This window comes from Macrobrachium rosenbergii, chromosome 8, assembly GCF_040412425.1.
Source record: "Macrobrachium rosenbergii isolate ZJJX-2024 chromosome 8, ASM4041242v1, whole genome shotgun sequence".
In the NCBI taxonomy this organism is placed as follows: domain Eukaryota; kingdom Metazoa; phylum Arthropoda; class Malacostraca; order Decapoda; family Palaemonidae; genus Macrobrachium; species Macrobrachium rosenbergii.
The window spans coordinates 71,299,539-71,321,954 of NC_089748.1; the positions used below are offsets into that span (position 1 = coordinate 71,299,539).

Below are 22,416 nucleotides of genomic sequence, written 5' to 3' on the forward strand. Positions count from 1 at the left end.
TCTTTGATGTGGAAAGAGTAATTCAACATAGTCTCAATCTGCCTTTTATAAAAAAGTTTTTTTAAAACAAAGAAAAGCTAAAATTTGGAGCCAAAATCCAGAATCACTCCGTTTTTGATTATCGAGTAATTCTAAAAATGCAGGCCTAAATAATATTACAGGCACCAAGGAAATCATATGGCATATAAAATATAAGAGGCAACTTTTGATGGTTATTCACACCCTAAAATATAAATATAAGATAACAAACTGATACAAAATAATATATTCATTTAGTTATGAAACAGATAAAATATATATATATGATCCATAATGATCTTTAATAAAACACCTGTGGGAAAAACAGATTTTTCAGAGGAATTTCTGTTGGTAGGATATTTGGATATCATAATATCACTCATAATCAATAATGAGATGAAAAACATCTTTTACCAATACTTATTTCAACCTTGAAATGAAATAAAGTTGGATTGATTATAAATGGCTCCAGTAAAAAGAATATGTTTTGTATATATAAAAATCCTGTGACCATATAAAAATCAGTTTTATTCTCTGATACCTAAATGGAAGGTAATATAGAGCAATTCATGTAAAATAATTGTGTGAGTCTGTTGAACTTGGGGATGTGATTCAAATCTTTTATGAGATGAGAGAATTTTTATGGGACATGTATGGTTATGTGCATTTTTTTGTTTATATAAATCTGCAACCTAACATCTGGTGGAACTGATTTTCAAATGCATAATAACAATAATAATATAAAATAATAATAATAATAATAATAAAAATTTTTATAATGTCTGTAATAAAAAAGGGATTTTGACAAAGGAAAAATCTATTTCTGAGAAGGTCCCGTGTCACCCGGTGAAATTCCATTATAGCACGAATTTCTAGGTATAACATGCTAGATATACCAGAGAAAAAGAGCTTTCAGGAAAGCTGGGGTTACTACCCCCAGATCGAGCGTCTTCTCAGGAAGACGTCGGTATAAGAAGGGTGAGTGAAAGATCACTACCACGGAAACTTACTCGAAAGATCTCTCCTATCAAAACCCCCCGGAACAGAGCGGTGAGCCGTTACAGCCCCCACACCAAACACCCGCCAGGACGGCGACACCAGCGCCACCTACCTCATTCCATGCTAGCACTAACCCCAGACTTGGCATGTGCAAGAAAGGGGGAGCAATAGGTGATTCAGGGAGGGTCACCGGGTGACACGGGACCTTCCTCAGAAATAGATTTTTCCTTTGTCAAAATCCCTTTTCTGAGTCCAGTCCCGTGTCAGCCGGTGAAATAGTGATAGAGAATCATGCCAAGGCTGCAAACTACCAGGAAAAAAGGTAATCTGAAGAAAAAACAAAATTTTACCAAAATAATTTTAATTAAGGAATCTCTTACATGTAGCAAGAACTTAAAACTAAATACTAAATCTAAGGCACATTAAAAACTTAATATTACGAAAAATGTGGGGAAGTCCCGGCACGACGGGAAAAAGGCCCCAAAAATACTTAAAATTACTAAAAGCATAATGAAACATGAAATTTGCAAAATTAAATGGCAAATATAATCTTAAATACTATATAATCTTAAAAACTACACATAAACTTAGGCTAAACACGTAAGAGACAAAATCAAATGGGAAATAAAATATACAGTACATATACATATATCTGGGGTACATGGAGCAAAATAAAAACCACCCAGTACCCCACAAGAAAAAACAATCATAACATGTCAGATTACAGTTTTTCCATCAACAGAGACAAGAAACATCAATATGAGGAGCCAGGCAGTGAGGCATATGATCAACCAGGAGGATAAGCAGAAAAGTAAATGAGGCAGGCGGGCGGGGGGGAAAGGAAAGGATAAGGATATGATTAATTAAGGTGGGGAGATGACACTTCCCACAGCTATTGTAGAAAATTTCAGGGCTTGAGTGATTTTAAATAGTGGCGTTTAAACACTAGAGGTGATTTCCAACCCGTGTATTTAGATAACTCTGAGAAGTCCATATTATGAAAGTAATTAATGGAAGTAGCAACTGCTCGAATATCATGAACCTTAGGAACTGAATCTGGGTTGGCCTGTTTAATAAAAATATAGAATTTGTTGTCTTATAGCATTTAGTGAAAGAGTACCACCTTTCTCCCTGATAAAAAGAGGACCCGACTTACTCTGTGGAGTTCTTAAAAGGTAAGATTTAAGTGTATAAACTGGACATAAAGACTGGTCTTGTGGAAGGGCACCACCTTCCAAGGAGACCACCTGTCCTGTGGGTCTTCGTTTTTAGCTAAAAATCTAGGGTCAGGGGAAAGGAGGACCTCTCCAGACGGGAGGAAGTTCACAAAATTATCACCTCTAGTGAGAGCCGACAGCTCTGAGATTCTAGCACCTGAAGCCAAGCTAATCAAAAATAAAGTCTTCCTTAACAGATCCTGATAAGAGCAATGAAAGTTGTCCATCTCTGATGCTAACTTAAGGACGTCATTGAGAAACCACGTAAACAGACTGTGGGCGTGATACTGGTCTCAGACGAGCGCATGCTCTGGGGATGGATGAAAAATAGGAATCTGTAAGGTCGATTTTAAAGCCGTAAAGAAATACTTTCTTCAATGCTGACTTGATTGTGGTAATAGTGGCCGGAGCAAGGCCTTTCTCAAACAGTGACCTAAAGAAGGAAACTCCTAAATTAGCTGTCATGATTTTGGCTTCAGATGCTTTTAGGAAGGAGGCTAACTTTTTGACTGCTGAGTCATACTGTCTAAGAGTAGAATCTCTTTTATCTGATTCAAAAAACAGAGTGTTGACAGGGTCAATGTTTGCTCCTTTTGGGCTGCGAATTTTATAAAGTCCATAAAACTAGGGCATTCTGAATTCTTGAGGAAGCTGACACAGTCTTGGTTTGTACTGTCTGGGTCAGAATGGGCTTGGGAATCCGAAGACTCCGTAATCCCAGTTCCTGAAGAAGAGGGAACCAATTGCTCTTCGGCCAATAGGGGCTACTAGGGCTGGTTGACCTTTGAATGTCCTGAGTTTGTGTAAAACTTTCAGCAGTAAATTTATTGGAGGAACAGATAAATTTTCTCCCAATTGTTCCAATCTACTGTCATTGCGTCCGTGGCGAACGCCTGAGGGTCCAGGTTGGGGCCACATAACAGGGGAGCTTGAAGTTGCTCTCCGTTGCGAACAGATCCACTTGGAGACCCGGAACCCGGCAGCAAATCCATTTGAAAGATTCCCCGTCCAGGGACCACTCCGTCTCCAACGGAGTAGCCCTGGACAGGGAATCCGCCACCACGTTCCGTACCCCCGCTAGGTGGGTGGCTGACAGGTGCCAGCCGTGCTTGTTCGCCAGGGAGAAGATAGCAACCATTACTTGGTTTACTCGACCTGATTTGGAGCCGCCCCTGTTGATGCAATGAACTACCACTGCGCTGTCAATACCAACCTGATATGAATCCGGTTGGGGGCGGATTTTCTTTAGAGTTAGAAAGACCGCCATAGCTTCCAGGGTGTTTATATGGAACTGCTGAAACATTGTGGACCACGTTCCTTGTACTTTTTGTTTTGGTGAATATCCCCCAGCCGCTTAGGAAGCGTCTGTGTGAACAACTAGTGCCGGAGGGGGAAATTGAAGCGGAACTGTATTGGACAGGCCTCTGACTGTGGCCCAAGGCCGCAGTCTTGTCTTTAAGATTTGAGGAATAGAGGAGACCTTGTCTCTGAGCTTGACATTGGCTCGACTCCGCCACACTCTGTTTATGTCTTTTAACTTCGCTTTTAAGAGCAGGTCCGTCACTGAGGCAAATTGAAGAGACCCAAGGACCCTTTCTTGGGATCGGCGGGATGCTGATGGATTTTTGAGAAATTTCCTGGTGAGAGATGCTATCTCTTTCCTCTTGGGAGGCGGAAGAGATAGCGTGTGAGATGACAGATCCCACTGGAGACCCAGCCACTGAAACCGGGACTCCGGAGTCAGGCGGGACTTCTCTCTGTTCAGTTGAAAACCCTAACGACTCCAGGAAGTTGATGACTATGGACGTAGCCTTTCTGACACTCCAGAACTGTTGGTGCCCAAATTATCCAATCGTCTAAATATGCTGCTAGGGATATCCCTTGAGACCGGGTTGTTGAACTACCGTGTCCGCCAGCTTGTGAATATCCTGGGCGCAATGTTTAGACCGAAGGGCATGACCCTGAAGGAGTAGGCTTGATTCCCGAGTCTGAAACCGAGGAACTGAGAGAAGTTCCGCGCAACCGGGACGTGATAATAAGCGTCTGAAAGATCGATAGAGGTGGTGACGGCTCCACGCGGAAGTAGAGTCCGTACCTGAGCTACCGTAAGCATGCGAAATTTGTCGCATTTTATGTAGAGATTTAGACGCGACAGATCCAGGATCACTCTTTGCTGATCGGAGTCTTTTTGGGAACAGTGAATAACCTGCCTTGAAACTTTAGGTGCCTTACTTTCTTTATTGCTTGTTTGTTGAGCAATTCTGCCACATAATCCTGTAGGATTGATGAGGGTGGCTGGTAAAACCTGGTTGGAGGAGGAGGGTTTTTGATCCAGCTCCATCCTAGACCTTTGGACACAATGCTGTGTGCCCAAGGGCTGAAGGTCCATTGGTCCCTGAACCAAAACAGGCGACCACCTACCTGTGTTCTCTCAGTGGGAGGGAGCAGGTTTATTCCCCTACCACGTCCAGGTCTTCCTCTTGGGGTGGTGTTGGGCTTTTCCTCTATGAGGGGGCCCTGCCTCTTCCCCCCTTGCAACCCTGTTAAGGCCGTGAAAATAAATCCACGGCCCTCATATGTGGGGTTGTATGCTGGTGAGGCCACATAGGAGGGGGAATGAGCTGGTTGGACCAGCACATACTGTTGGGGGTGAGCCTTTGAGGTGGAGATGGCTGTGCCACTGCCGAGACCGGGACGGCTTGGACTACCGCCTGATGGTGGGGCCTCTTATGCCTCCTGAAACGCGTTTGCCTCCTCTCGATTGGGGGCCGGCAGATTCTGGGGTCTTGCGCTTGTAGGCAGAAATGCCCCAGCGAGAGCGAAGACTCTGGTTGGCCCGTGTAGCCTCAGCCATAACATTCGTGACCTCTTCTTCTGGGAAGAGGTTAGGCCCCCAGATCGAGCTCTTTACGAGCTTGTTAGGCTCGTGGCGGATAGTGGCATCGGCAAAGATGAACTTTCTGCATTCCAGTCTGGCCATGATAAACTCAAATAGGTCAGACTGAAAGCCAGCCAGCAAGGACTTAGCCAAGACTTGGAAAAATGGCTCGTCCGAGCAGGAGACGGCAGTGGCTTCCGTGAGGCAGACGGAGTTCAGGGACCGGGCTAACTTAGTCCGGGCATCAAACTCCGCCTTTAGCAAAGATTCCGGCAGCTTGGGAGCTGCTCACTGAACTGTGAGGAAGCGCAGAAGGGGTCCAACTTCCCAACAGTGAAAGTGGACGGAGCATCCATCCAGAACTCATTACTTCCTGGGAATACCAGGAAGTGGGGTCTGTCTCCCTCAGCTGAGGTAACGGATTACCTTCAAAGCACGCTCGGGCGTAGCCAGAGCGACTTTGTTCAAACAGGGGTGGGTAAGTTGTCTCCCAGGGCAAAACATGGTAAAGTTGCCCTTGAAAGGAGTCAACTTTGTGTTGTCTGCCTGCCACTCCGTCAGAGTGCGCAGGAGAGCCGACTGAGCTTGGTCCCTAGGGACGATGACAGTCTCCTAGGAACCTTGTCTGACCGAATCCAAGCTTCCTCTGTCAATCTTCCACGAAGCCTGGGTAAGGGGGCAAGAGATCGGGGGGAAGAACTCTAATTCCTCCAACCGTCCTCGTGCCAAGACCATCAATTAGTCAGTTTGCCATCATGTTGGATGGCCCGGAGGGCTGAAACGCCAAGGGTTACCGACATCGAAACGGCGGGAGGTCCGTGTCGGGATGACATACTGGGGTTCGGCTGGGGTGGTTGAGCCATTCCCGCCAGTATATTGTCATGACTGGCAAACTTTTGGAGATCTTATTGAACTCTCGAATCCAGGTCCTCTGAACCTTTTAAAGCTGGTTGGCAAAGGCCTCTGCGTCAAAGGCAGGTTGGCGAGGAGGGCTTGGTTTTGCAGCCCTCTTACTCGCGCCTTTGCCGGAGGAACCAGACTTGCTCCCGGAGGCTACAGGTCCTGAGACCTTAGCCTTCGACGGGGGGAAAGGGCAATGCCTTCTTGGAAGGGCGAGGACTTATAGCCCTTCGCCTTCCATGAAGTCTTCAACTTCAACTTGGGGATAGCAGATGGAGCTCTATCACCCAAGGAGGAAGACTTCACAAAACCTGAAAAGGAAGAAATGGATGAAGCTGGGGAGTCAAATAAAGGGGGCCCGCCCCAACAACCTCACCTACCTCACCACTTACCACCTGGTCCTGCTCTATATTCATAGGTTCCAGGTCTAAGATCCAAGGCGGCGGCGTCCTCCGAAACCTCAGCGTAGAGGATATCCACTTGGGGTGGCTGGGTCTCATCCCGGATCTGCTGGATGATGGGGTGGCAAGATCTTCAGGCACTGCGGCGCGCCACCCGTGCGCCGGGTAGAGCAAGTCCCTCAACCTAGCGTCGAGGACGTAGGGCTTCCCCGACGGAACATTCCTGCCAAACCCAGCCACCCAGGCCCGGAGGGATTCCAAGGCAGACTTCTTGGAGGACTTCGTCCGCCTGTAAAAAACCAACAATTAGCTAAGGACGAAAACAGTCCGGGAACCTCATAAACAATATTCAAAATGAGGAGCGTAAAATGGAGTAATGAAGACTGTCACTTACCGACTCATCCTGGACAGTTGTGCAGAGAGCGAAAGCAAACCTCACAACCATCAGGGTGCCAAACTACAAGTCATCCAGAGCGGACCGCACAACCAGCGTGGGTCCGGCACACTACGTGACCGTAAGGTTGTTGGAGTGACACGGTGCACCCCCGGCTCCTCACAGCGAACAGTCTGTAAGTGGAAAAAGTACATGAACCTCCCACCTAAGCAAACTAAAGCCGGCAAGGCCGGGAATTTCAACTGCAACCGGAATACTCCGGCGGAGAAGAAATCCCTTATCATAAACTGGGCCAATAAGCTCTAAAATACACAGAGTGGAAGGTAAGGCTTCAGACCCGGAATACTCCGGGAATGAAAGGAATGAGACAACAGAACTCAACCATAAGGGCTGCCAGTAAAATAACGGCGGAGACCCCCGGTGTAGAACCGGACTCACGTATATATATAAATAAGGAGAGTACTCCGTTAGATAAACACACTTATCTAAATATGTATATTCATAAATAATAACATTAAACAAGTGATGGTACAAACTCAAATGCTCCGGAGACCGGAGGATCCGCTCCCCTATAATTAAAAAAACCTTCCTCACTTACTTCCCCGCCAGAGAAACAAGGTGGGCAAGATGCTCATATATTCATAACATAGGCCGGAGCAAGTATAATAACCCAACAACGTAACCCGACGGGGAGAAAGAAGTGCGGGATAGAGTGTTCGAACACGTTCGAGTAAAACAAACCACCAACACCAACACAGCGATGCTAGGGACTGTATGGGAGGAGCGAATCCCTCAACCAAATGGAGAAGTCCCTGAACTCGGAGAAAACGCCATCTAGCGTCACCCGCACGAGTAGAGCAAGGCTGGAGGGGTGGGGGAGGGGTGGAGGGGGAGAATGGCTAGGCTACCAGGAAGAAAGAGAACAGGAGACAGGGGAAATATATCACCTGCTCAACTGCACACATACACTCCCAAGAAAAATGAAACTTGGAGGGTGGCCTATGACTGGGGAGGAACCAACCCGAAGCCCGACTCCTGCCTAGGCAAAGCCTAATAGGGACCTAACCTAGTATAGGCTAGGAAAATGGAAGGAGTGCAAAGGGGAGGAGGAAGCAAACAGGGAGAGAAATTTTGTGCCGAGAACCAACCGGGATCGAGAAGGCGGGCAAGAAGGCGACTAGCCTAGAGGAAACACATCCAAAGAACTCTATTCCCCCAAAGGAAGGAAGAGAACTAAGGGGCTCACTCTGCCCACCAAAAACGACCCTGGAGGAAACAGCAACAAAACTCCCTCAACCTGATGGATCTCCACCCAGGGCAAGGGGATGGAAGCAAAATAAGCCTACTCCACAAATAACCATCACACATAAAATGGAAACAAAATGTGCTCAATAGAGAGCGTAGCCTACCTCGGGGAAGCGGTTAGATCTGAGGCTGCCGCTACCACACCCGAGGTAAACAATGAAATAATAAAAAAAATAAAAATAAAACTAGAGAGCACCATCTTCAAGAATAAAATAAATTAGCCTAATACAGACTAAAAATAATAAGGAACCCAACCTGGGGGGTACTGGACGGGCATCACCCCACAAAGGCCAGGTAGGCCAATAATAACGTAATTCAAAAAGGGGGCCACCGCAGGAACCACCAGGAAGGGAACCATGGGGCAAAAAAATAACATCTATAACGACAAGGAGAGACAACCCCAACAGAAAAGAACAGAAGGAGTCGCCTCATGGTGACATGGCTGGCGGGGGACGCCGTGGCGTCATAATAAGATCTCAATATTTATAAAAATACGAGACCATAACAGCCAAAAATATAGAACAAAACCCCACAAGAAGATGGTACTTAACTTGGAGATGGTAAAGCTGCTCGATGACATCGGCGAAAGATGAAAAAATCCAAAAAAATGGAGACGAGCACACAAAAGAAAAATAGCTATCACGTGCTAGAAAATGGAATGAGGTAGGTGGCGCTGGTGTCGCCGAGCTGGCGGGTGTTGGGTGTGGGGCTGTAACAGCTCACCGCTCTGTTCTGGGGGTTTTGATAGGGAGAGATCTTTCGAGTAAGACTCCGTGGTAGTGATCTTTCACTCACCCTTCGTTATACCGACGTCTTCCCTGGAGAAGACGCTCGATCTGGGGGTAGTAACCCCAGCTTTCCTGAAAGCTCTTTTTTCTCTGGTATATCTAGCATATTATACCTAGAAATTCGTGCTATAATGGAATTTCACCGGCTGACACGGGACTGGACTCAGAAATAAAAGTGTAATTACAAAATTCGTATTATTTTAAACAAACAAATTCTTCCCCTCATCATTTGTAAGAAGCTGAAAGGCAAAAGCTGTCAGACATGTCATTTAAAATGACAAGAAGGTTGAGTGTTGCTGATTAGGGGTCAAAAGATTTCTCTCTCTCTCTCTCTCTCTCTCTCTCTCTCTTTCTCTCTGTGTCCATAATAATTCTTAAAAACTGTCACTCTCTTAAGTAAAGACAACTGTTATCTCTCTCTCTTTCTCTCTCGTAGTTAGCGCAGCCTACATGTTACTGTTTCTCTGTATGTCTTTACCTGTACAGTAGATAGTTTTAAATTGATCTAATTTTACCTGAACCGTCTGCAAACTGTAAGTGTGCTGTTCTTAAACATAGAGACGTAGAGCATTTCAGAACAAAGAGAAAGAGACAGAATAAAGAAGTTTTTAAAAGCGAGGTTGAGAAGACTTCTAAAAATAGATTGCTGGAATGGGGAGAGAGAGAAATAGTATACTATACTAATATTCACACTATTTTTACACCAACCATTTATTTCTTTTTTAAGGGTAATGTATTAAGCTAACTTTTGAATGAAATTACAGTAACTTTAATTTCATTTAAATGTTATTTTAATACTTTGGGAGCATGATTAGCGTCATACTTAAGGTACCGGACAATTCAGTACCAGGCAATTCAGTAATAGGACATTTTGGTACCAGACAATTAGGTATCGGATAATTTGGTACCGGACAATTCAGTACTAGGAATTGTCTGGTACCACTAGTATTACTGAAAAGATTAACACACAGACACAATGTATATATGTTGTTTAGTTATCAGTGGTAAAAAAGAAGAGAATTTATAATGCTTAGAAAATTTAAACTACTATTAAAATTGATGTTTAATAAAATAAAATAAATTGACAAAATTAATTTTTGCATTTATTGAACACAATACTAAAAGAAAAAAATCTTAAAACTTGCAGCATTTCAAAATGTTCATCTGTATGAAGTCGAGCTTTGCACGAGCAATTTTCACAACGCCAGTATATTTTTGAACCGTCAGCATTGTCTTGATGTTTATGGTAAAAATAGTTTTCGTTATCGGCCAGTTTCTTTCTTCACTTTTACAAATTTACAAACTTGCAAGTGGCCGTTCCATACTTCATGGGCTGATAACTGATAATAAAATTCAGTAAGAAAAAATAATTGACCCCAGTAACAATGCTATACTTTAAAATGGGCTGAAAATATATAAACGAATGGGTCACCACCACTTGACTTAGAATAATCATTTCATATCTCATTACTGAAGGGTCTATGCAGCGTCCCTTCAGCCCCTAGTTGCAACCTCTTTCGTTTCTTTTACTGTATCTCCGTTCATATTCTTTTTCTTCCATCTGACTTTCCACACTCTAAAATTGTTTTCTAGTGCAACTGTGAGGTTTTCCTCCTGTCACATCCTTAAAACCTTCTTAATATCAATTTCCCTTTTAGAGATGAATGAGACAAGTCCTAGTGCTTGGCCTTTGGCCTAAATTGTATATTTAAATGAGTAGTTTAGTTAAAAACCTTCTGTTACTGAATTATCTGGTACTGAATTGTCCTGTACCAAACTTTCCTAGTACTGAATTATCCGGCACCAAGTTGTCCGGTACCAAATTGTCCAGTACCGAGTTGTCCAGACACACCCATACTTAGTATTTAAATTCTAGAAATAAACATTTATTCACATTTTTAGAGACTGTGCCAAACTTACACGAAATTCGCCTTGCACAAAGGGGATTTGGAACGTAACCCTGCATATATATATATATATATATATATATATATATATATATATATATATATATATATATATATATATATATATATATATATATATATATATAACCTAGGAATGTCGTAGTCGGACCCATCAGAAACTGCATAAGTGCAGGGTATGACTGTATGTGTGTGTGTGTGTGTGTGTGTATGTATATATATATATATATATATATATATATATATATATATATATATATATATATATATATATATTACACACACACACACACACACACACACACACACACACACATACAGTCATACCCTGCACTTCTGCAGTTTACGATGGTCCGACTCTACAACATTCCTAGGTTATGACGCTCAAATATATTCATCAGAAATTATTTCCTGGTTTACGGCGCATGTTCCAGGGTTACGACATGTTGTATGCCGATCCGACAGAGGAAATATGGCTCCAGAACGACAGAATAATAAAAGTTTGGAGTTTTTTTATGAAGAACTCAATAAAAATGCAGTTTACATCTTTTTCAATACACCCAAAGCATTAAAGTAAGGTTTTATCAGGATCTTTGACGATTTTCGACGATTTTTCGCTTTACAACAATTTTCAGTTTACGACGTGGCGTAAAAACGGACCCCGTCAGAAACCGGGACTGCCTGTATATATACATATATATATATATATATATATATATATATATATATATATATATATATATATATATATATATATATATATATATATATATATATATATATATATATATATAATGTATATATGTATATATGTATTTGTATACAGTATATATGTATATTATATGTGTGTATAAATATATATTCATACATATATATATATATATATATATATATATATATATATATATATATATATATATATATATATATATATATATATATATATATATATGTATATATATATATATATATATATATATATATATATATATATATATATATATATATATATATATATATATTCGCCATATATATATATATATATATATATATATATATATATATATATATATATATATACTGTATATATATATACAGTAGAACCCAAGTCTCGACTGTACTAGAACTCAACAAATAATCTGATTTCAACATTTATCTTAATGTTGAGTAAATTTTGTGTCGGAGTTCAAACAACAAACCGAAATCCGACCCGATGAATCATATGATGCTTGTAGAAAAAGTTTGGCGGCTGCGCTAGTTGGCGTTGTTGGTGGCGTTCTTCCCATGCTTATTTAAAAGCATTTAAAGCCCACACATGCTACTGCCCTGCTGTTGAAAAACAAGCCATATTATCACATGAAATTAATAATACAGTATTTATAAACCGAATTACTGTATGTCTGTTATCATAAAATTAAGAAAAATTTCCGAAATTACGCCGAACTTCGCATAGCCTGTGGCAGATATAAACAAACCAGAGCGCCGCCCTGGTGTATCATGGTACTAATTACATAAACATTGGCGCGCTCTGGTTTGTTTATATCTGCCACAGGCTGCCGAGTTCAGCTGTAATTTCGGAAATTTTTCTAAATTTTATGATAACAGACATACAGTAATTCGGTTTATAAATACTGTATTATTAATTTCGTGTGATATGGCTTGTTTTTCAATGTTATCATTATTAACAACAGTTTTCATGTGTACCTGTTACAGTACATTCTGGTAGTACCTATAAGGCTACTTAGCCTAGCCTATGGTAATACAGCCGCATTGGTCATAGGCCAACTTTTTGTATACAGTATGCATTTAAAAATGTAAAAAGTGCTTCTGATACGGTAAGTTATTCAACTCTGAACCTATTTAATTGTGATTTGTGTAAAGTTTTGTATAAAAAGGCAAGGTTGGGGTAATGACTGGTGGTCAGGAATGGATTAATCCATTTTCAGTTATTTCTTATGGAAGAAATTAACTCAGAATTCTACAAAAATCGAATCTCTACACTTCTTCTGGAACAAATTAGCGAGAACTAAGGTTCTACTATATATATATATATATATATATATATATATATATATATATATATATATATATATATATATATATATATATATATATATATACATATTACAGTATATATATGTGTGTGTGTGTGTGTGCATATGTGTATAAGTATATACTGTATAGATATGTATATGTGTACATGTATATGTATATATGTATGTATATATATATATATATATATATATATATATATATATATATATATATATATATATATATATATATATATATATATATATATATATATATATATATATATATATATATATATATATATATATATATATATATATATATATATATATATATATATATATAGTGTATAATGCTGTATACTGTATATATAAATATAATTAGTGTGATTAAAGTTAATTTTCCCACATATTGACCACATTGGTTCTTTGTTCGGCATGTTATCAATTTTTACTGCATAGTTATAGGGCATTTTAAAAGTTTAAAGGGAACTTTTACCCCAAGACAAGAAAAACCACTGTATTTAATTTTTAAGAACTCCTTATCATATTGCAATTTCTGAGAAGGCTTGATACCAAGCACCCAGTTGTATATGAAATTTTAGAATGGAGATTTTTTATGGATACCAAATTTTTGTGGTGTAGAAATTAACTTTTTGTGGATACCAGCCACTTAGATATAACAGACAGTGAAAGGGTAGACAGCCTGGCAAAGAGTATTGCATAAAATGCTATAGAAAGACTGACTTCTTTGCCCTTTAGAGACTTCTTTCCAGCAATCTGGATGCAAGTAAAGGTAATGCTTAAGTTGCTATTCTTTTTGATGGAATTAGTCAACAGACAGGAAAGATTTTCAGATATATAGCCTGGCCACCATAATTTGTCAAATATGTGACAAGTTGACAGTTATGAACAGAACCATGATCTGGGGGTTCTGGGATGATTTTGTTTCTCAAAAATGGCTAAGTATTACTAAAATATTATAAGGTAAATACAGTGTGCTATCTAATTTTCATTACTTTCTGTTTACTAGGGAGAAGGTGGTGTTAAGAAGTCAGTTACTGTTGTAACAAAACCAATAACAGTGTCATCAACATCAACACTGAACAGTCTCATATCAGCCCAGCCAGTACAGCAGAATTCAGGTAATTTGTGATTAGTTTTGCTTCATATCAGTTGCATAATAACATTTGTAAGTGGTAATGCTCTTATTTTTATGATTGAAAACATGTAAATGTGGTTATTAGTATACCTAGTATGTGCCAAGGGAACTTGTCAGTCACCCAATTAAGTTGGACTAGGCCTATGAGAGCTGAGATTTTTTGCTCAGTGGTTTGAATAAATCATGTTATCATAAAACATACACTTAGAATGATATTCTTTTGATTTTCTTAACAGTCTAAGAATAGACTGGACCCTCTGATTACATTGAATATGGTGTATCTATTTTCTTCCCCACAATATAGTCAGGAAATATGTTGGTGTCTCTTGAAGGTTCCTGAAAGTCCATATCAATTGTCACAGAGGTGTCAGCTATCATACTGGGGTCCAGTTATCTAATCCAGAATTTTTTAATATTCGTGAGCATAAGAAAAATGCAAAAAAAATATTGAATGTAATCTTTTTAAAATTCTGTCGAGGGCTCGAACTCCTCAACAGCTGGTAACCCTTGGGTCTCATTTTATAAAACAGGTAGTCCCAAAGTTAAACAAACTGCCTCCACCCTTCTTTTCTTAGCATAAGATTTAACCCAGGATTTTTAACGTTTTGCCGTGACAGTCATCTTCTTTCCCTCCATTTAGATGGTGATACCTTTTTCCTGGCATTTTATGTAGAATATTTTATAACTGTTTCTAGAATATTGTTCTTGGTCTAAGTGTCGTGTAATGTTTTAATGTGGATGTATATTTTTACAGCTTTGATAGTGAGGCTAGGCCCTCAAAATCAGTAATAAACCATGCAAATGCTGGAGATGTCTTCTTGAAGTTCTTGTTGGTTATATCTAGGTTATTGATTGCCATTTCCCATTCTTCTAATTATTTTTATATATATATATATATATATATATATATATATATATATATATATATATATAATATATGTACAGACACAGTAGGGTCCCCAGTTATGCGAGAATTTGGTCGATCCATGGCCTTGCAGAACTGGAAAATCGCAGATTTCGATACACATACCTTATGCGAATAATTCCATTACGGCCAAGGCAAACATGAACTTACCCAGTCAAACTTTATTTACTACCCATTTTCAATACTTTCTATGTACTATATTGTATTTTTTCTAATATGAAATTGTTCTTATGGATAAATAATATATTAAAAAGGTTTTAAAGTTTTAATAACTTAAAAAAACTTTAAAATTACACCCAGGGTGGTGACAACTCCCACACGCAAACAACGCCACCACTGGGTGCAAGTGTATACTGTACGATACGGTCATTTTCTGGTGTCGAAATCTAAAAACCTTTTGGAAGGAATTTGCTCTACCCTTTACCTGGCGGATCATTTGTGTCTTCACTCCTGTTAGGCGTAACAAACTTAATATGCCATCAGACTCAACTGTAAATAAAATTGGAGAGTAAAGTATTTTAATGAAAACTACTGGGCATGCAAGAACGCAGTTTACTGTTGTTTTCATGCAAGTAAAACATAAGTACTTAAAGCTTGTATTATGATGAAATCAAGTGAAAATAGCAAATGGAATCTGTTGATTTTTTTTTTACAGAAAAACATGCCTCCAACGCCATCTATTAACGAAAAAATAACAAAATTTAGTTCATAACGATACGTATATGTCATATTTCGACTTACAGACACTGTATAACAAAAAATAACCTTGTCCCATATAAATAGATTATCTAGAGATTCATTTACGCTAACTAGCAGTAAGAAAATTGCTCTTGAATTAAGTTTAATATGGAAAAATAAACTTACCTGTGTAATCGCCCTCGGCTGATTTTCAAACCAAAACATTGATCGCTGTGTTTGTATTTGATATTACAATAGTAATATGAGAATTCATACAATATTATTGGATACAGTGAAGTAAAGCATAACTTTTTAAAAGATCCAGTGAAAAGGTGCACATTCGTTGTTTGTATTTTATAATACGATACTAATGTGTGAATATTACATACGCTAATTTTATATCTCGTGTATGATGCGACCCTCTTAAAATTAGGTTCAAAGTTAGGTCTTCAAAAGTCACATGATACTTGAGTATATACGGTACTGTATATATAAAGATTGGGTGATGGCAATCAGCGGCTCATGTATAACCAAAAGGAACTTGAAGAAGATATCTCAGGCATTTGCAGGGTTTATTACTGACATTTCGATGCCTAGTTTCATTATCAAAGCTGTAAAAATATACATTTACATTAAAACATGATGCAACACTTGGACTAAGAGTAATATACTAAAAACAGTTATAAAATATGTATGTTACATAAATGTCAGGAGAATGGTGTTACCATCCAAACGGGAGGATAGAAGGCGAGTGTCATGGAGAAACATTAAAAATCCAGGGTAAACACTCATACCAAGAAAAGAAGGGTGGAGGTAGTTTGATTGTTTAACTTTGGGACTACCTGTTTTATAAAAAAAAAGACTCAAGGATTGCCAACTGTTGAAGAGTACAAGCCCTCAACAAAATTTTAAAATGATTATATTCACTATTTATTTTGCATTTTTTTGGTATGCTAGCGAATATTAGAAAATTCTGGATTAGATAACTGGACCCCAGTATGATAGCTGACACCTTTTAGGAACTTCCGAAAAGCACCGACGTATTTCCTGTTTACACTGGCAGAAGAAAATACTGTATATATTTATCAATATACTGTACGGTATATGTATTACTGTATTATATATGTATAATATTTTTCTGTTTATTTTCAGTCGATTTTGGTGTTGGTGTCCTTCTAGAGTAATATTACTGTAATTGCCATTTCCTAATGCCAATTGATTATTCTTAATCCGTTGATCAATTTTTTCTGTCTCTAGATCATTTTCATTGCAAAGTAACCTTGCCTGTCCATTTTTGCCCGTTAGGCAAAGCATGGCACTCCCAGAGAAACCACTCTGTTGTGCCTATCACAGTCAGCATGAGGGGTAACTGAAGGTGGAAAAAAGTTGGTGGGTATTTTTAGACATAGCGTTTATGACCAAAGATAAAAGATAAGCCTTTGAGGAATAGTCTTGCATCTTATAAGTGCATAAGAGTTGCTGGTCCAGCAGTGAAAATATATGAGGTGCAACCAAGGCCTAGTCATATCCCATGCTGGTCCTTGTCCATCCATCCATATCCCTACATCAGTGATGATGTCTGAGATAGCACAGACCATGGTAAGTCAAAGACATGGATAGTGGGGTTGTCCTCATTGAAGTTACTCCTAAGGTCAGCAATGATAGCTTCCTTACTTAGTGGGTTTTCTTCAGGTTATTCTGGGTGAAGATCATGCAAACCATGTTAAGAATTTCCTGTCTGCTGTTTGTGGTTTCATATCCATTCTTGTATATCTTTTGAAACAGGGTTCCAATGGAACCCCTTGACTCACTCTTCCTTTGGAGTATTGAGCCCCTTTTCTCCTTTTCCAGAGGCCCTCTTGCCCTTTTATGTCCTACTTAACATATCAGAGCCCAAACATTTCAGTGAATATCCTGCAATTCATATTTTGTCTAAGTTATTGTTTTGTGTAGAATAAAATATTTGCTAAAATAATTTTTTTGGTAGCATAGCCACTGCTTGTCCTCAAAGGAGTTACATTCTCAAGGTCCCTCCAAGGCTCCATAAAACAGACCAACCAAACTCAAAGAATTCTCTTATAGTTGGTCTCAGCTTTCCCTTCACTGTACTTGCACAGATGTGACAGCAGCATGTATATCAGCTGTCTTTCTCATTTACACTCTGGTCTGTCCCCCCGAGTTCACTTATCCCCCTGGGTTTGTCCTGAGTGATTTCTCGATTGTGCGTTTTTCTGTCATCTTCAAGACTTTCAAGCTAAGTATGTTGTTATAAGACCAAGTGAAAAGTTTTATTTCCTTAAAATTTAAATGGGTGTGCTTATATTTGTTAAAACTGGGAGCCAGTAGGCATTTGCAAGGTGAGAATTTAGGGTTAGATCACTAGGCTATGCTGTAATTGCTGTGCGGGTTTAAACAAAGCGACAGTTAGCATTAATGCGATATTATTAGACAACTTTTTTATTGAAACTCATTAGTCAATTAATTTTTTAACACTGATAGATAATTTGAGGTTACCAAAATGGTAAATCAGGTTACCCAAACTTCTTATTTAATAAACACAGTCATGATAGTAGTTCCCAATCATGCTTGGCTTACAAGCCTTGGTGTTTACCAAAGGGCAGTATTTCCTTTGTAGCATTTTATAATCAAACGAAATGGATTTTTTATATGGAAGGTTTCCTAGTTATCCTTAATACCAGGGTTCTTTTCAAGTGGTAAAGGAATTACATTCATGCAGATCCTACTTATAATGGGTATGACTCCACTGATAGTGATGTCACAGGTGTTGAAAAAAATGGTTGTGATGCTCTTCTTTTTCCTACGGGAATATAAAAGTACTTACTGGTAATGTTGAGCCTTGTCAAACAAGTTAGAATCTTAGATATACTGATTTTATATAAATTTGAGTTGGAAGCATTTTGAGAGTAATGCCTATAAGGTATAGTAATGCTATTCTAGTAACTGTGAATTAATATTTTAATACAATAATACAATTTTATGGATATGACCCATTGATCATGATACCTAACAGCATACTATGGACACATACTTTCCATGTTAGCCATTTTTAATTTGAAGGTTTGGCTGCTAATACAGTGATATAGATAGCTAACACTTGGTAGTTTTAATTAAGCACCTGTTCTTTTTATCACTACAGGGCTGCTATTACATAAGACCCACAGATTGCCTGTTCTGCAACGAATTGCTCAATCTGCTTTTTGCCTGTGTAGATGGCTCAAAACTACCTGTCATGAGCCGGCTCCTTTAGGAATAATAGGGAATTTGTTTGGTTGCTGAACATGTGTGAAATATGCAACATGCTCTTGGCAACAATATAGAGGAATGAATGAATTTGTTTGTATTTAGCATTTCCCAACGTTTTGTGTGAGAGAGAGAGAGAGAGAGAGAGAGAGAGAGAGAGTGTAATTGTCGTTGTGAGTGGTTCGGTTGTTGGAGTCATTTATGGCGCTGTTTGTCTGTGGAAATGTTAGGTAGATTTCGGTTTTGGGAGAGTCTTAGTAGTTGAGGTCCAACCTTGAAAGTGGACGGATTTTTTGTACCAACATTGATGGTGCATGTGGCTCATCTTTTTTGTTCATTGTTGGTGGAGGGTCTGTTTGCAGTTTTGTTTCGTGGTTTTGTGTGCTGTGATTGGCGACCGTGGACCTTTGGTCCGTCTCCAGCAACTGAAGATCAGGGTGAGTGTTGTGTATTGTTTTGTTTGTGGGTTTGAATTCTGCCACAAGTTTAAATGATGATGAAAGAGCTCAACTTAAGCTGAAGCTGTCTCTGTGAGTCATGAGTTTCAGTAGGAGTAGAGTACAGAAGGAGACTACATTTTTCCAGCAGAACTCTGGCAGTGTGTGTTTCCTTCCTTCTCCTGGCAGAACCCATGTTTGGGCCAATACTTGAAAAGCAGTGGATTCTGGGAACTCCCACTTCGATTCCTCCTATGGAGACAAAGAGTCTTTCCTTGGGAGGGATATCACAAATACCCAACATGGAGTGAATATAGCCACTGAAATTTCCCTTCTGAATCTGGAAGATCTATGGAACAGTCGTCTGCTTTACATGAGAGAAATACCTCAAATGAGAATCTTGCTTTTGCCAAGCAGCAATCAGATATTGAAGGGGACCCTGATAAGGTCCACCCAACCCCATCTGAAGTACCTGTACCCTGTAGGGGGTATAGTGATTTATCTGGGATTTCTGTCCTGCTGGGCAGTGGTGATACAACTGCCTTGGCTCAATCATTTCATGCTGGCTTCCCTGACAAGGAAATTCCGCTTGCTGTACTTTCAGAATTCTGGGAGGAAATCATGAACAGTATCAAGGATTAACTTGCTACTGAGTGTCACCATATCAGAGACTCTATCCATGATTCCCATGAGGAATTCAGGTCTGCCCTGGATATGGAATTGGGTTTGATATGTAAAAATTTATCAACCTTTAAACCAGAGAGGTTGAACAGTCTGCCTAAGCAGAGATTGGTACCTTCACCAAAAAACTTGAGTCATGGGAACAGAGTAATATAAAACCCAAGCCCAAAAAGAAGTTGAATCAGTTGTTCAGATCCCCATTGAAATCAGAGTTGGTGATAAGAAACAGCCTATTCACTCATGCGCTCTGACTAGTAACAATAATACGACCAGGTAGGACTTTAAAACCTCAGATCAGAAAGTAGTATGGGCACCAACATCTGCCCCCAAGCATGATACTGATAACCCTTGGTATGACACCTCAGTGTGCATCCTTTCACCAAATGGAAAATACCTCTTTAATGAAAGAAAAACTATGATTAAGGTTGAGCATGTAGAATTTTGGGACAGAGCAGCCTTTCCCTATACTGAATGGTGCTTGGTCCCTCCTTCAATAGGAATTCAGAAACCACCAAAGGAGATGGTTATCCTGCCTATTAATGTAGCAGTGAAAGCCATAGAAGCAACCTTTCTCCAGTTTAATGGAAACTATAGTGCAACAACAATTTTAGAGAACCAATACCCTCTCCAGGAGGCACTAACCATCTGTCCTTTCACTTTTAAAGCAAGCAATCATATGAGAGAATTTCAGAATTTTATGGTGACTAGGTAACAGGAGTTAGTGGGAGAAATAAAACCATTTAACTCTGCTGTTTCAGCATCTGATAGATCTATAAAGGAATGGACAACGCTTGTCCTTTCTTTTGAGAGGAAAAAGCTCCCATTGGACATGGGTACCCAGCATTTTGGGACTCCTACAAGAAAAATCTCAGGTAAGCCATGGTTAAATTTTATGTTAGGCTCCACCTCCTCAATATTATAACTTCTACTACTATGCTGGAAGTAGCTATTGAAGAGCTCCCAGTCTTTGAGAACAGTGTTCATTGAAGTAGCCAAAACACTTATTCAGACCCTACAGGGAACATTATGGCTTTTTGGAGTGTCACATTAAGGCTTGAAATGAACCGTTGGTGGGCTCCAACATTTTGCTCCCCAGTGCAGCTTCCCTAGTACAGTATATTCTTCCCTCTTATGTCAGGACTTGTTTGAAGAGTCTGTTCCTGCACACTGACTGAACAAGCCTGACAATTGAAAAAGGGTAGTTTGGTAAATAATTCTATTGAGAGTTTCCTCTTCCTAAGCCTAAGAAAGCTCAGTATGACTCAGAGCCATACGAGCCTCCAGTCACCAACAACATAAGAATGGACAACAGTACCAGCAGACTCTCCTATTAGGGGAAAGGAGATTCAACTCCTGGGCTGTGTATTAAAGGCAAGGGAAGAAGTGTACCCCAATAGGACTTGCATGGTTGGGGTCATCATATTCAGCATCGCATGCAGTAAAAGTCCTCCTCTATGGGACACAGTATAATTTTCAGTGAGCTAGGGTAGCTATGGTCTTACCTTACCCCTCCTTTAAAGGAGTTTTTTCCAAAAACCAGATCCCTTTTAAGAAGGGGCCATGGAGAAAGATGTGTTTATTTGTCACCACTCTTCAGCATCCCCAGGGATTCCTCCAAACGAAGAATGATCCTCAACCTGTCAAGTTTGAACACATTGTTTGTGTAAATTTTTCTATATATACTGTACTTATTTATTTTATGGGAACTCAAGACAGAAGAAATTTAATCAGTGGTCTACCTAGATGATTGGCTAATCTGGGGAACCAGCAGATAATAGCGCTGATAAAACCTGAGAGTGGTAGTCGACAGACTCCAGTGAAAAGTTTCCTAATGAATAGGAACAAGTCTCGCCTTATATCCAGGAAACATTTTTCTTAGGCTGGAACTCTTTTGGGATACTCTTCATGGCCAGCTCTCTCTTCCTAAGAGCACTCAAACCAGAATAAGGAAGGACCTGAGAAGATTTATGCAAAGCCCAGCTTTTCCAGACAACAATTAGAGCAAAGTCTGGGTCAGTTACAGTTTGCATCTGTGGTAGAGCTATACCTGAGGTACCACTATAGGATGTAAACAAAGTCTGGATCTCACATGCCAGGGAAAGGCTTTGCAATCGCCTTCATCTGAGATTGGGAAGCTACTCCGTCCATGGACCTGGAAGGGGTCTGTGGCAAAACAAGTTGACCTGACTTCACTGTTCATACGAGTGTTAATACATATGGATGCCTCCTTGACAGGTTGGGAAGACCACTGGGAGACTCATCAGGTAGCAGGTAGCTCTGAGGAAGTGTCAGATCAGCTTTCTGGAGCTGTTGGCTGTCTCTCCATCTCAGAAAATTGAAGTATCCATAAGGGACCCACATTTTGTTGGTTCCAGACAATATGACTGTAATGTCTTATATCAAGAGGTTGCCAG

At 39.6% G+C, this 22,416-nt stretch overlaps 1 protein-coding gene across 5 annotated transcripts in view; it reads left to right on the plus strand.

Moving 5' to 3' along the window:
* Positions 1 to 22,416, plus strand: part of Spt20 — a 256,861-nt gene that overhangs the window by 138,593 nt on the left and 95,852 nt on the right. For all 5 annotated transcript variants that reach the window (XM_067107975.1, XM_067107974.1, XM_067107976.1 and 2 more), the window contains exon 12: positions 13,892 to 14,003. In XM_067107975.1, coding sequence (XP_066964076.1) covers positions 13,892 to 14,003 — 112 coding nt within the window. The remainder of the gene's footprint in view (positions 1 to 13,891; positions 14,004 to 22,416) is intronic.